Source organism: Gymnoscopelus braueri (genome assembly GCF_963280865.1).
Source record: "Gymnoscopelus braueri genome assembly, chromosome: 21".
Lineage (NCBI taxonomy): Eukaryota > Metazoa > Chordata > Actinopteri > Myctophiformes > Myctophidae > Gymnoscopelus > Gymnoscopelus braueri.
Window position 1 is genome coordinate 28,119,697 of NC_137623.1, and position 15,668 is coordinate 28,135,364.

The 15,668-nt window shown below is 42.6% G+C and overlaps 1 protein-coding gene across 1 annotated transcript in view; it reads left to right on the forward strand.

Moving 5' to 3' along the window:
- Positions 1-15,515, forward strand: part of neto1l (neuropilin (NRP) and tolloid (TLL)-like 1, like) — a 96,573-nt gene extending 81,058 nt beyond the window's left edge. Inside the window, exons 9-12 of the mRNA XM_080417786.1 lie at positions 7,022-7,135; positions 9,909-10,566; positions 11,547-11,621; positions 15,203-15,515. Of these exons, the coding sequence (XP_080273912.1) occupies positions 7,022-7,135; positions 9,909-10,566; positions 11,547-11,607 (833 nt within the window). The 3' untranslated portion in view covers positions 11,608-11,621; positions 15,203-15,515. The remainder of the gene's footprint in view (positions 1-7,021; positions 7,136-9,908; positions 10,567-11,546; positions 11,622-15,202) is intronic.
- The last annotated feature ends 153 nt before the right edge of the window (positions 15,516-15,668 follow it).

The window sequence follows — 15,668 nt, forward strand, 5'->3', positions numbered from 1 at the left end:
GGCTCTTTTCACCACCTAACAACAATGTAAAGCCCTTTTCACCTCCTAACAACAACATAAAGCCCTTTATTGCCTCCTAACAAGAACATAAGGTCCTTTTCACCGCCTAACAAGAACATAAGGCCCTTTTCACCGCCTAACAAGAACATAAGGCCCTTTTCACTACCTAGCAAGGACATACTATAAGGCCCTTTTAGCCTCCTAACAAGAACATAAGGCACTGCCCGAACAAGCAGACATACAAAAGGTCAAGTGTCATTTGAACTTGCACATATTAGTTTAGTCCGCACCCATAGAGAAGCACAAGAATTGAGGAAGGATGTCTGACTGACGTAGTGACTAGTGAGTGCTCCACTCCTACACGCTGTTTATTAATATATGACCCTCCTAGCCAAAGGGTACCGACTGGCTACATTGACATTGTTTTGTCTAGCGAGTGCATCAGACCGCCGTTCTTGCCATCCCATCATGGTTTATCACAAGCCAAAAATGAAAATAGTCCAAGATTTCGAGTGGCCTTTTTAGTGCTGGCCGTTAAAAGGGGCTGAAATTACAGTCAGGTTATAAGCAGCCAAGTTTATGGTGTGGAATATCGGACGCCGTCCTCAGGAAATTGTGTGGTCAGAGCTCCTTATTTAATTTTACGACCGTTTAAAACTGCTTCCAGCTAGCGAGACAGTTGCTTTTGCCATTACAAAGAATATCAACCTCTGGGTTGGGCAGAGGGGGGTATTTGTGCAAGCATTAGCCAGCCTAGCTATGTGATACCACAGCGGAGGTGGGTTTTACTGAGACTATTAAACTCCACAATGTAACTTCTATGCCTCGACCTCACTGGAGGTTTATATCGTCCATGTCAGGCGAAATCCTTTAGTCACAAGCTCTTGTTAATACTTTTCATTGGTTAAATATTTATAAAACCCACAGACAGACTTAACCACTTTCAACCTTGCCCTAGTTTGGGCAAGTCATTTTAGACATTTTCAAGCAGAAGCAGCTCAACACATGAATCTATTTTCACTACTTTTTGCGCGACACTGTCATATCACAAAGTATAAAATAGGGCATTATGGTTTCTGCCCGACAGCGGCTATAGACTACATAGTTATTTCCCCCAACAACCCCGTCCACTTCATAGCTCCAGATATCAAAAGGAATAGTGTGTGAGGGAGAGAGACAAAATCAAAATGAGAGATACATACATTCTTAATCCCCCTCGCTCTTTCATTCACTGAGATCCCATTGATGGAGGACCGAGGCTTGCACAAGGCACTCTTTGTACCGCTACTTGAATGAATGGAGTAGAGGTTGAGAGCAAATGAAGTTGATTAACCTGAATATGTTAGAATTTAGTATGTATGAAGTAACACGTTATTAAGTAACATGTTACTGTAACTACACCACTTTTTGCTGTAACCAGTAGGGTACCAAATTTCTTTCCCAAATACATTCACACACACGCACGCGCGCGCGCGCGCACACACACACACACACACACACACACACACACACACACACACACACACACACACACACACACACACACACACACACACACACACACACACACACACACACACACACACACACACACACGAACATACGCATGCACGCACACAATCACAAGTTCTTCAGTCTATAAGCCAGGCATAACTAAACAGACTTATTTCAAGGTCGTTGTTGAAGACATGCTTCCTATAACAACAGTTGAGTCGTTTGTATGCATTAATAGTGATAATAGCTACAACTACAAAAGGGTGCTCCGCAGGTTGGATGGCCTAGCGAGGGCTGTGTAAGTCGTGGGTTTGCAGCCACCAGGATGCAAGGAAGCTGTTTGACAGTCATTGTCAAATGATTCACAAGGTCATTTGTAAATTTAGTGAAAAAGAAAGGATTCACATATGTCCAACAACAGGGGCCATTTTGTAACTTTTTGCAATGCAAGAGTGCGGTCCAGCCAACACCAACCTGATCTCCATATATGCCTATATATGGGTGTATCAGGTTTGTTTATGGTTATGTCTGAGTCATAGTGACGGGCCGCTGTATGCCTATATATGGGCATATCGGGTTTGTTTATGGTTATGTGGCCGGCCCACCCACCCGCCAATTTTAATATAGGAAGGATAGGCCACTCCCACAAACTTTGGAAGGCAATCATAGCCAATCTGAATGGAATTTCGAGAGACGGTCTTTCCAAACTAGTTCGGACAGTCAGGACATCTGGGGGTGTCGGACCGTCCCAGAAGTTCTGAATGGTGTTGAAATGTCGTTATCTCACCTCCCTTTCCAAGAAAAGGTTTGGACGTCATAAGGAGCATTGATTACACTTTATACTTGGGCTTTAGGTATTAAAAATGGCAAAGAAATGCAAAAAAATGTGTGTGTGTGTGTGTGTGTGTGTGTGTGTGTGTGTGTGTGTGTGTGTGTGTGTGTGTGTGTGTGTGTGTGTGTGTGTGTGTGTGTGTGTGTGTGTGTGTGTGTGTGTGTGTGTGTTTGGGGGGCGGGGGGTGGAGGCGTACATCCAGCCTAGTCACTTGAGGTGACATCAGCGGTGCACTCATTTGTGTTGAAGTCAGTGTCCCCTTTGTGAGGCCACTTCGCCGAGCCGAGCCAGGACGTGCCGTTGCCTGGGCAACGCTGCTGCCAAAAGCCTGAGTTATGCTCCGTCGCACGACAGTGTCACGCGTCGGAAAATAGCAGACCTACAAGCTCACACAAGTCGTGAGCCTGTAGGTCGGGCTAGTTTCGGTATGCGTTGAAGCGATCAGGCGATCCCTGGCTAGTAGACCCTCTATGCCTTTGCAGCGGCATGGCAGTCACAAATGCTTAGCAGCACTGCACCAGCCCTGTCAACAATAAACACCCAGGTGTACACCCAAGCAAAGTATTCACAAGCTACTGGCTATAGGCTCACGTCTTCTGTAGAGCTCCCGTTCACAATCCAGCCTTAAGCCGTTCAAATGGCACTGGCAGCACTGATCTGCAACGAGACCCGCAGCTTATAGGGAAGCCTTTGAGTCCTGAACCGATGGTACACACTTTGATCCTTAGTGATGGCACACACACACACACACACGCACGCACACACAACGCACACGTTTGTTTTACTATACTTGTGAGGACTTAAAAAAATATTTGGATCACGTTGAAAATATCCTAACTTTCCCCAACCTGAATATTTCCCTAGTTTGTAAATCTAACTCTAAAGAAATCTTTTTAAACCACAAAACAACCAATCGTGGGTCCGGTGGTTGTTTCCGGTCGGCATGAATCAATTTGTTTAGTCTCGCTAGTCGCGCTAACGAGTTGGACATACCAAACCATTATTATACCAAAAGAATCGAAACGATTATACCAAACTAAACAAGTTTTAAACTAGGGGAATCATTTTGGAGATGCACGGCACCGGTGGTTCCGGTCACTGGTTCCGGCCACCCGATGACATAATGATGACGTAAAGTTATTTCTGCTCCGACCGGATCAGAAACCCAAAAATGTTATTGATCCCAGGCTACCAGGCTCCTGGTCTTCAGGCAGCGCTATACGTCATCACAAGCCTTTTAGATTTTGTGGACACGACACATTTAGAAAGAGATAGGCCTATCATTACCCAAGGAGCAATTAGGCCTGTGGTGATAAATGCACATGAGTGACGTCTCAGCTGTCAGCATCGCTGGCTACGCCTCATGAAGAGACAACCTATGGAAATGCCACCCTGGCTGCCCTACACATGTCAGGTCTGCTTATACGGCTCTGCGAAGACTTTTGTACAGCAGTGGTTCTCAAACTGTTTCATGTCAAGGACCCCCAAAATGATATGAATTTGGCCGCGGACCCCCATCTCAAAATATGTTGTTCCAGGAACCCCAGAAGCGATGATTTGAGTTCAAAGTTTTCACCTTTTAAAAAGAAGATTTAAAGATTTGCGCACATTTTCGAGATTTTTCAAAAATAGCAGATCTACAAGCTCGTAGCGCGACACTCGATGCCGCGCTACGAGCTTGTAGATCTGCTATTTTTTAATGGCCAAAGTATAAAAGGTTAAAGTGGTTAAAATGATTGTGACGCCATATTAACACATTTTGCTGGGGACCCCCTGGAACCCCTCATAGGACCCCTGGGGGTCCCCGGACCCCACTTTGAGAACCAATGCTCTACACTCTACAGTATGCACGGGGGCTCTCAGCAGCAATGCAGAATGCTAATGCCTCGCAACATATGGAACGTTAGTAGGGTGTGGTTCTGATTATGCCACGTCTGCACACACACTTGTTGTCTTGTTTATTAGTCGGAATTTTCTAATGGTACACCGACAACACACAGTTAAAATGAATGTATGCACTCCACACGTCCCAGACTCTTCTCCCTTCTGGCTCCCAAACTGTGGAACAAACTCCCCATTGCAGTCAGAACTGCAGACTCACTTCCAATCTTCCGCCGTAATCTGAAGACTCACCTCTTCAGACTCCACCTTAACCCGTAGCACTTGCCCTAGCCTTGACGACCTTGCAGGCTTATGCAAAGGCTAAAATGTCATCTAGATGGCATGTTATGTAGACAGCATCCTATAGTGTGTATAGTTTCAATGTACAGATTATTGATCTTTTTTGATATTATACTGTTTAGACTGATTCTTGGTTTACCTATGATCTTAGATTAATAATTTCTATGAATTTGATGTATTACCTCGTGTTCTCGCGTCTAAATTGTAATACACTGTTAATATGGACAGATGAATGAGTGACGTAGGAAGGGAGCAAGTACATATGATTTCGCACAGTTTAACTCGTCCTAGCTTTAGTAAAGTAACTCTGTAAATTGCTTATGGAAGGCTTTTTGGAAACAATGTAATCATAAAGCTGAAAATGGTCAGACCACATCAGGCAGTGCCAAATTAGCACAGTAAGTGATTAACATGTTTGGTTGGTGTTTGTTTCTTAAATTGAATTAGCTGTTCTAAATCAAACTGCTGATCAGTAATGAATAACAGAGTTCAAGTACCCTTCCAAATTGTTGAGATGTGGTTTTCCACCATGACTACCAAAAAAAAAGAATCAGAACGAAGAAGACAGGAATCCTCAGCGGGCTGCTTGAGAACATAATAACTGTGATGTATCTGTGTTCCTACTGGGTGACTGGAGAATTAAGGCTCTCTCCTCTTGACACAGACACACACAGACTTTTTCATCAGCCACTCATTTAGAGAGTTAATTTATGCTCCCAGCAGTCAGGGAGCGGGGTTGCTTCTGTGTGGGCAAAGAAAAAGGGCACTTTTATTACAAAATGTCTTGAAATTAATTTCGCAGGAGATTAATGTGGATCGGGCTCTTAATAATGTCTGGTCTCGCCCTGTGGTTGTGCGGAAGAGAGGGGGGGAGTCTGATGGTGACTTGGAGGCTCGGAGCTCCCTCTGCTGGCTACTATTGGAACCGTCTACTGCTGTATTGTGACGCTGAGAGGAATAGAGTGTGAGAAGAGCGAGGGGGCATATCCTCTGATATCGGGGACAACGAGGGGCATCGTGACCTGGGAAAATGTGTAAATGTCCAGACAGGAAGTGATAGGGACAGAGACACTAAACACACTAGATAAGTCACTGCAATTTGACCAGTTATTATTCACCTGGGGTGCGTACCGGAAAGAAAACAGCTGTACAGTACGTCACTGTGGTGACACTGTCAAATGCCTACCTACGTACCTCTGGCATGCTGTTCAATACCCAGTGCATGCTCCCTCTATGCGTGCATAGTGTGTGTGCGTGTGCGTGTGTGTGTGTGTGTGTGTGTGTGTGTGTGTGTGTGTGTGTGTGTGTGTGTGTGTGTGTGTGTGTGTGTGTGTGTGTGTGTGTGTGTGTGTGCGTGTGTGCGTGCGTGCGTGCGTGCGTGCGTGCGTGCGTGCGTGCGTGCGTGCGTGCGTGCGTGCGTGCGTGCGTGCGAGTCGTGACTGAGAGAGAGAGAGAGAGAGAGAGAGAGAGAACAACTAGAGAGAGGATGAGTGAGCAAGTCCAATGGAGATAAAGAATGTTGATGAGACAGGGGAGGACACTCCACTGCTAAATATTCCGCTCCTAAGTACCGCCATCCATTACACTCATCACTTAGCAGCATAATAAGTTGTTGCTTTGTAGGTGTTGCCTCAGACTCATACTTTCCATGAGCGACTCATCAGAGCTATAGTTTGTCACTGCACAGAAATTCTCCGTGACTGACAGCGGGCGGGCAGTGGATTGGTCAGTTGGTCAGCTAATGCATTAGTACGATTGGCCATTAAGAGCTAGATGGCTTTGAAGGGCACCTTGGCTTTTAATTAGCCATCTGATGATGTAGCCCTTTACATTATTATGGTGATTTTTAATGGCTTGTCTTCCTGATGGTCGCCTCTGCCCTGACATGTCTCACTTTTATGGCCGGCGTCACAGAAAGGCAAGACACAATGCAGAGGTCGTCCGATATGGATTCTGCAAAGCCGATACCGATTCCGATATTTTGGAGAACAGGAAGGCCGATATGCTGATATCAATCATGCCCAAAAGACATCTGATTCTACTATCTACTCTATATGCACGTGCCTTTCATTCTAGATTGGCGTGTTTATTTATTTTACAAAGCACTCTTATTGACTATTTGAGAGTAGTGCTTTAAATGGAAAAGGGAAGTCTGGAGCTCTCTGCTGGAACTGTTGCTCCTTGTAAGCGGTTGAAGATGGATGGATGGATAGATGGATGCTTTAAATATATTGAATTACAGCGGTTACCTCAGATTTTATGTATATATTTCTAAGTATTCAAAGTTGCTTTATATGGGAATATGGGACGCCATGTTGGCGTCCTTAGCCACCATGTGTACAAAATGACCTCTGTCACTGTGATACTTATTGCCAATGGTGTAAAGTAACTAAGTACATTTACTGAAGTACTGTTTTTAAGTAAAGTGTTGAGGTATTTTTTTACTTTACTTGAGTATTTACAATGTTCACCCCCCCCCCCTCTCTCTCTCTCTCTCCCTCTCTCCTATCCCAGCTCCATGTGAAGCAAATACGTTCTTCTGCCACAGTAACATGTGCATCAACAACACACTGGTCTGTAACGGCATGCAGAACTGTGTCTACCCCTGGGACGAAAACCACTGCAAAGGTGAGTGATCCCATAAATGGTGCATTTATATTGCGCTTTTATCCAAAGCGCTTTACATAGATTGTGCATTACCCATACATACACCGATGGCGGAGGGAAACCATGCAAGGCAATCCTTCAGCGTCTTGCTCAAGGACACTTCGACACTAACTCTGGGGGAGCCCCCCAGCCCGGGAATCGAACTGGGAACCTTGCGGTTTCCAGTTCACTCTACCCGGCCACTCCACCCCTGAGCCACTGCCGTCCCCTGTAGCTCAAATCCTGGAATCACAGTATATTCATTCATCTGAAACTGGTTTTGTAGATTCATTGAACTCTCATTTTTAAAACTTTTTTTGTACTGTGTTCCTGCAGCTTATAGCCAGCTGAGGTCTCTGACACCAGAGAGCCTGTCAATTCATCAATTTCTGCTGTGCTTTGATCATCCTCTCTGGCACAGAATTTCAAATCACCCGGATCAGTACGTTGATCCAGAGACCAATCCCAGAAGTGCTTATAGCGGTAGATCCATAGTTCAACTACAGTTTTCCAATAACATATCGTCTTTTCAGTGATTCCCTACAGTTATACATAGATATATCCCGTCAATATCCAGGTGAGTTGGGTGCTAATTCATTTCTGCTGTGGACTGCGCAGGGCAGTCCAATTCTTGTTAATCAATCAGTGGTTCCTTGACCTTGCCAGTCCTGCCACATTCTTCACAGTGAATGTGTTTAGATCCATGCTGTTACTCTATTATGGCTCCAAGGTCAATCATTGCAAAGTGTTTGTAATGTCTAAAGGTCCTTACACACCGGGGCGAATTCTTCATGCGAATAAATATGTTTTTTTTTTAAACCTTATAAAGTCAATGCAAGCGTCCACATCAGTTTCGCGAAGCGAAAAAGCGTCTTTTAATTATTCGGAAAGAGTCCGAATTTTGCGTATATTCGCATATTCGCCGGTGTGTAAGGACCTTAACTGTGGGCCTACTGGTTGTTTTGATTGATTGATTGAATATTTTATTAGGCAATAAATGTAAACAGCACAATTACATTTATAATACTTTGACTAAAAGTTCCGCCCAAAAAAGTCCTCGCGGTCTTGTTTCCATTGGGGTCCTTGGTATTCAATATATAGACATATATAGTAGCAACCAAACAGGGGTTTGTGGGGTTTGCAGTTCTTCAAGGTTACGCTGTCTTTAACATTTTCTCACGCGAGCAGCTAAGAACACTTTGGAATTGAACAGAGTGCTAAGTGGGTTTATAACAGGTTCTCTCACATATTTCTTATCATTTTTTTAAACCCATTTAGACCTTAGGCCGATTCTAAAAACTTCTTTCTGAAAAACCTCAAATATTTATTCAAATATTACAACAAATGTATGTTGCTATATACTGTACATAGCAACAAGAACCCCAATAGGGGTTCCTGTCCTGAAAAGTAAGGTTACAAATAGGGCTTCCCGCCCAAAATGGGTTGTAAATAAGGTCTGTGGTTAACAGAGGCCTAAGGGAGTTTCAGAAATGGTCTCCCCAATGACATCAATTACATCTGTTGTAATTACATCTGTTACATTATGTTTAAGTAATGATGTGCTTTTTAAACTTATATTAATTCCCTACTGTATGTGGGGGGAATTCCTTTTTGCAAAGGTGTGGTGTTATGTGAAGATTTTGTTGTTAAACAAAATTTGTTAATACCATAAACCTTTGTTTGCTACAGCACTTTTCTTATTCTATTCAAAGCCCAATTCATAAATTCGACGGTGAATCTGTAGTGGGACCCCATGGCATAGCTCCTATCTTGGCCTACAAAAACCCATCATCTCTGTAGCCGTGTTCCTGCCACCCCTAGAGGGCAGCTTCTTATTATAAAGTGGTTAAATCTGTTGCGTTGTAAAGAAGATGCATCTGTATCGTGCATGTTTGTAACTCTCCGAAGCTTTAGTAATAAGCTTTCTTCCATTTATTTATTCTGTGTGAAGAGCACTTTTCAAAGCAAATGTTACAAAGTGCCTGAAATGAAAAATTGCGTCACTTCACTTTATTTAATCCTCGTGACCTATTCCTCATCCAACCCAAGCTACTGTTTCACCATCCTCTCTGAGCAGAGCATGGAAATGTGCAGTCAGCAAGCAACAGCCTTGTGTTTACGTCTCTCTTAACTTGTAATGCCTTCTCTCCCCTTTGTTAATGTATTGGGCTGCTGCATTGCCCACATTTGTCCTCATTAGTGGCAAACTGTCAAGTTCTATTTCTTCCTTTACCCCTCTGAACATAACTGTTTAGTGGGAAGGCATCTCACCAAAGCTCTGCTCTACATGTTAATCCCTATATTCAAATGTCAGACGTCCCCACGGAATGCATTGTAAGACGTGCATTGTTAGTCTTCTCCGCTCTCTGTATTTCCCCGGTGACAAACAGGCTAAGGCTAATGTTTGCACTGACCTTTTTGTCCATCTGTTTGATGAGAATCTTGCCCTTGGCAAATCTTGTACATGATCGATGACCGTGTGCTAGGAATTATCTTTACATGCGAGCTGTGATTTCTCCATCTGCTTAGGAATGCTTTCATGTCTCATGGTTACAATATGTGAGGCAATGTCTGAGGTAAACCTCTTTTTCAAGATTAGATTTTTAACTTTGGCGAACAGATCTCCTTCAAATGTTTTATGGGTTCCCGTTTCCGACGGCAATCCTCGGAAGCTGGATAGTAATCTTCCATATTTTATTACATGTACCCCCTCTCTCTCGCTCTCATATCCCCCTCCCCCTCCCCCTCTATACAGAGAAGAGGACCGTCAACATCCTGGACAACCTGAACGGCACAAATGGAACCATCATCGGCGTCACGTGCTGCATCGTGCTCGTCCTGCTCATCGTCTCCGTCATCGTCCAGGTCAAGCAGCCGCGCAAGAAGTACATCCTGCGGCGGGAGGACTACGACCCCACCATGTTCCAGGAGGTGTTCGAGCCGCCCCACTACGAGCTGTGCACGCTGCGGAGCGCCACCGCCGCCACCGCCTCGGCGGACCTGGTGGACCTGGCGGAGGACTTTGAGAACTACCACGCCCTGCGGCGCGCCTCCTCGCACGACCACCACTGCGTCCACGACCACCACTGCGGCTCCAACCCCGGCTCCGGCCACCTGTCGCAGCTGTCGCTCGGTGGCGGGCGCAGCGGCGTCGGCGGGGGACGCGGCAGTCGTGGGAACTTGTGCTCGGCGCGCGACGCGGCCACGGCCGCGCTGCTCACAGACCTGCCCACGCAGCAGTCCATGGCCGTGCGGCCCTTGCTCCCGGCCACCGGGAACCGGCGCAGCATCCTGGTCATGAAGCACAGCTACTCGCAGGAGGCGGCGGACAACGGATGCGACCTGGATGACGACCTGGACGAAGTGCCCACCACCAGCCACCGGCTGTCGCGCCACGAGAAGGCTGTACAGCGGTCAGTATCCATAGATTTCTGATAGGGAGGAACAGCTGCCCTAGAGGTTTCTATGGGGGATGTCGGGAGTTTTGGGGCAGGGTGACATCTCTCTTTGTCGTTTCCTCTTATTTTAGCTTATTCTTTACTTTCTTTCTTTTTTCCCCCTCTCATTTATTTTAGCTTTGTCTTTTCCTTGCTACAATTATGACAGTTAGTTGTTGTTGTTTTTTACTTTGACCTTGGTTCTCTCTCCTCTTCCTATCATACTTTTTGTATGTGCAATATTTCAAAAAGGGCTATTATTATGATATTGAGAACCCTCCCCCTCCCCTCTTGCATGCTCATCCTTGAACATGACAAACTCCTTGCCAGGTTTAATTGATTTATAGCGTGCCGCTATAGACTCTGCTGTTCATGGAGGCTTGTCAGAGCTCTTTAAAGCAAATGCAGACCTCTTTCTAGCAGATGCTAACTCTGTAAGCAGTCTCGTGCTGACTGTTAGCACAAGGGCTTGTATCCGTGCCTGACATTCCTAGAGATTACTGATTTTATTGACACGAATGCAAATGATCAACGAGCTGAAATGCATTTATATTCTTAACTGTGAACATGAAAATTATTATTTCCATTCAGTATAGTTCAATATTTTGGCATGAACAAGATTTTTCTATTCGGAAAAAAACCAAACATATTTTACTCTGTAACTGCACCTTGACCGCTTGAAAAGTAATTGTATGTGTTTACAAGAATATTGAGGTATCAAAATATATTTCTGGAGAAAACGCATTCAGTATTCTCCTGCATGCACTTTTTATGTGCTTTATCCTAATTGTATTTGACTGTTGATTATTAATTTTCTACGAAGGGTCTGCATGAAACACTCACAGAGGCGCAAGCAAAGCACTAATGAAATGTATTATTGATATGCCACATTAAATGCATTCTGACCTCTATGCAAAAGGAGTTTGACATTAAATGAAAGAGCCCTGACATTTCAGGTTCTGCCTCATTGGCTCTTTGAGCAAACATGAATCAGAGTACAACACAACTAGGGTCTAAGAGACAATCTCAAGGTAAGCACCCCTATCCAACAATCAACATCTTTATATGTTGTTGTGTAGTCATCATTTGCCCATGGAAGTCAGTATATACCTTTATGTAATTTATTTTTCCCTTTCTGTGACTTTTGCCCTGGGTAATTTCTTTTTTTATAGTTCATTTTCACCAAGATGGTTTTCCTGCTTGCGGCCATCTTGCCCTCCTAGCAAGTTTGTTTGAAGTCTCTGTGATGCTCAAGTTATGCCCTCTCCTATCGAGGGCATACGTCGTATCACTCAATGTGTATTCATTGGCATGGACTTTTCCCAATCATCTTCAGTTGAACCCGCTGTTAATAATAAATAAATTATGTCTAACCTTTTCACTTTCCCCCCCGTTAGTAGGCCTACAGCAACCTGTCATGTGTATCAAAACACCTTAAATTCTATTTAAAGCACAAAGGCAAAACCTATATGACTGAAAAGCAAAAATAATTCCTACTGTTACTTAAAGTGACGACAATGGGATGTTCACTGCACATTCCAACATGGCACCTTCACCAATACATTATAGTACAACTTAGGTTGAGCTTCCACCAATACATTATAGTACTTAGATTGAGCTCCTGTGGTTATCCAGGATTGCATTTGATATCACTGATGGCACACACGTATGCAGGATGGCTCTGTATTTTTTGCATGAATTGTGTCACTCGTTGTATTTATTATTTGAATGTTTGGTTAATTGTGACGTCTCTATTTATGCCGTTACAGTGTAACATGCCATGTGTGTGCTCCATGCTCATGTTTCCATAAGGCGGCTACTGTAGAACAAAAATGTGACACTTTGTGTTGGGGTGAATTCTGATAGATCCTTTAATGTCTTATCATGAGTTGAAACATTGTAACAGGGTACAAATGATCATGAATAATGCAGCTTTATGCATGCATTATGATGGAGCAGTCACATGAGGTGTTACTCATTGTGTTGTGTCTTATTGTGGAAACTGCTTTTCGTGTGTGTGTGTGTGTGTGTGTGTGTGTGTGTGTGTGTGTGTGTGTGTGTGTGTGTGTGTGTGTGTGTGTGTGTGTGTGTGTGTGTGTGTGTGTGTGTGTGTGTGTTTGCGTATGCGTATTTCTATTTGTATGTTTGTGTAAGAGAGAGAGAGAGAGAGAGAGAGAGAGAGAGAAATTGTCTGTTTATCTGATTATTTTCTTCTACATTATGTTGCATTGTCTCCATCATGTAGACTTCTTGAGAATAGTGCAATCCTGGATCAATACGAACGGGCGTCAATGAGATATGAAAATGTGGAGCGGAGATATACACCAGCATGATGTTTGATGGTGACGAAGGGACACTTTGACGAACGCGTGACGAATATGTTCTCGTGCAAACATGATCACAAAAGAACTAGATGGGAAGATGATTACTGTAGCTGCAATGCTGTCAGACTGTGACACATTTTGACCAGGGATGTTTTGAAACTTTTAATACCCGTTAGGCTGATGTACTTTCAGCAGACATATTCATGCCTGATTTTCTAGTCTTACTGGAATGAGCTGGACTTGAATATTAACATGAACATTATAACTGAACTTTACATTTTGGACCTAAGCCAGAAATATGTTTCTCACTGTCACAGATCCATCCAAATAAATAAATAATAACATAATCATCTACTAACATTTACAGTATAATTTCTTTGCATGCATGTTGACGTTTTGACATAGCGTACACATAATGATTTCAGCTGCAAATTATTAACACTTGCAGTTTGTCAAATTTAGGAAAGGAATGTGTTTTATTAGTTTTAATTGGAAATAAATATTAGCTAATTACTAACCCACATCGAAATTGAACATCTTTGGAATTACCAAAATTTGATAACTTTTTATGGCAATACAAGGTATGACTTGTGCATGCTGTGCAACTATATCCATCAAAACATTAATCCACTAACATTGAGAACTTAAAGGCATCCACTAATACTTAAACCACTTTGGTAAGCCACGGATAAATCATATTGCAGTATTAATTGCATGCTGTACTGTAGCTTAGCTAAGTAAATAGACAAAAGCAGGGCGCTACTAAACTTCAACATTTCATTTTCACCAAAATAAAATTCCCTTTCAAAGGTTATTAAATGACTTTTTTGACAAGCAAATTCATTTTTGACAAATGTAGTTTTATTTTATTTATTGTCTTTCACAAAGTCTGTTCGAAGTCTGTTTGTCTCTATCTCTTCTACCGTAGAAGCTTAAAATCTTTGTATTAAAACAGACTTTTATACTAAGGCGAACTGAAAGGAGGTCAGTTTTTAAAGATACACAAAATATCTTTCAGGGCAGATTTTACTGATGCTTTGTAACAATAAAAATAAAATAAGAAAAACTAAATGCCTTTGTTTTATCGGCTCATGAAGTCAGTGTTCCGTTTGTACTTTAGTAGTGTGTCCTACGGTATGTAACTTCCAGATATCTCCATATCTGGAAATGATTAAATTGTAGTGGACTTGCTTTAGATCATCAATTCCAAACCTCAGCCAAATAAGAATTGTAATTGTACATCCTTTGTTTTTAGTTTATTTAAGTGCCAGATGGGATTTGGAAATGGCTTACAACTTACCGGTTATGATTTGAACTGTCCTCCTGATAAGGTTAATTGCACCCATGGAGTACTCCAAACAGGTTAAAATACTCCAAATACAGTAGATTAAAACATAAGGAATTATTCCTTAATACTATTTGTCCAAACCATCACTATCACATTTCGGCCCATGAAAAGTTTTATCTGGTGCTGAAATGTAGGCTACTAACAGTCAGTAGGCTATAGTGAACACACTCAACTAATACAAACCAGGGAGCTGTTGTTTTAGTTAGCATTTCACAAAGCCTTCATTGTGGAGAGCCAAAATACAAACTGAATGTTACACGTGGACGAGAAGAATTTCTCTTGCTATCTCTTTCTCTCTCTCTCTCTCTCTCTCTCTCTCTCTCTCTCTCTGCTCTCGCTTTATCTCACTTTACTGTATGACGGTGTTGCGTGCCCAAAATAATGTATCTATAAGTTCACAACGCGTTGTGAGCTTATACATGTCCTATTTTCGGCAGACAACAAAGGACGGAGCATAAATTAGGCATCTCTCTCTCTCTAACTTTTGCCTTCAATTTCCTTTGCTGTGTTCATTTTACTGTATTTCTCATATGTGTGTGTGCATTACTTTATGTATTGTATGTGTACATTATTTACTTCCATGCTACCTGTATTACTCCCTACACTTTTTCTGTCCACACACACACTTTACCCTACCGATATCAAATAAAATATTTTGCTTTTGTACGTGTACAATGTGCTGATTTGTGTTGTATGTTGTCTTATGTGCTAACGTGGATGTCAGTAATGATGAATAATTCATGGTTGAAAGCAAAGCAATACATTCCTCTCTCTCTCTCTCTTTCTACACAAACCTGTCTACTTGTGTAGATGGGAGTCGACACCTCATTGATAATGTGCGTCGGAGCCAATTCACCCACAAGAAGACCAGGCAATAGATGAGAACAATTTTGGGGGCCCAGACTGAACCTAAAGTAATAGTGTTTTCATTTCTCTACAGATACTTCAGACAGATGCATCATTCCTCTGCATCTTGCCAAGTTTGACAACTTGTGGAACTAACGTTTCTCTTCCCTGTGCATCTTGACTGAACTGTTACAGTGAACAACTTTACCCATATAGAGTGTTGTGGTGAGGAACAAAAGAAAAAAAGAAAAAGCATTTGGTGTATTGCGTATACATTCTTCTTCTTCTTTGGATTACAAAGGTGCATTTACCCGTGTTCCACAAGTGGCTAGGATTGACAAGCCATGGGACACCGATAATTTGAAATACTGGACTGAAACTCTTTTAAGAAAAATAAAATACCTTTAATGTACATTTGTTCTTGGAATGAAAACAAGAATCTTTTTTTAATATATATTTTTTTCTCGTTCTCACGTAAAACAAAATGTTAACAAAATAAAAAATAAGAGACATTTTAGCTGCTGAACACACATTTTGCTTATTACTTTGGTGTCATGTTA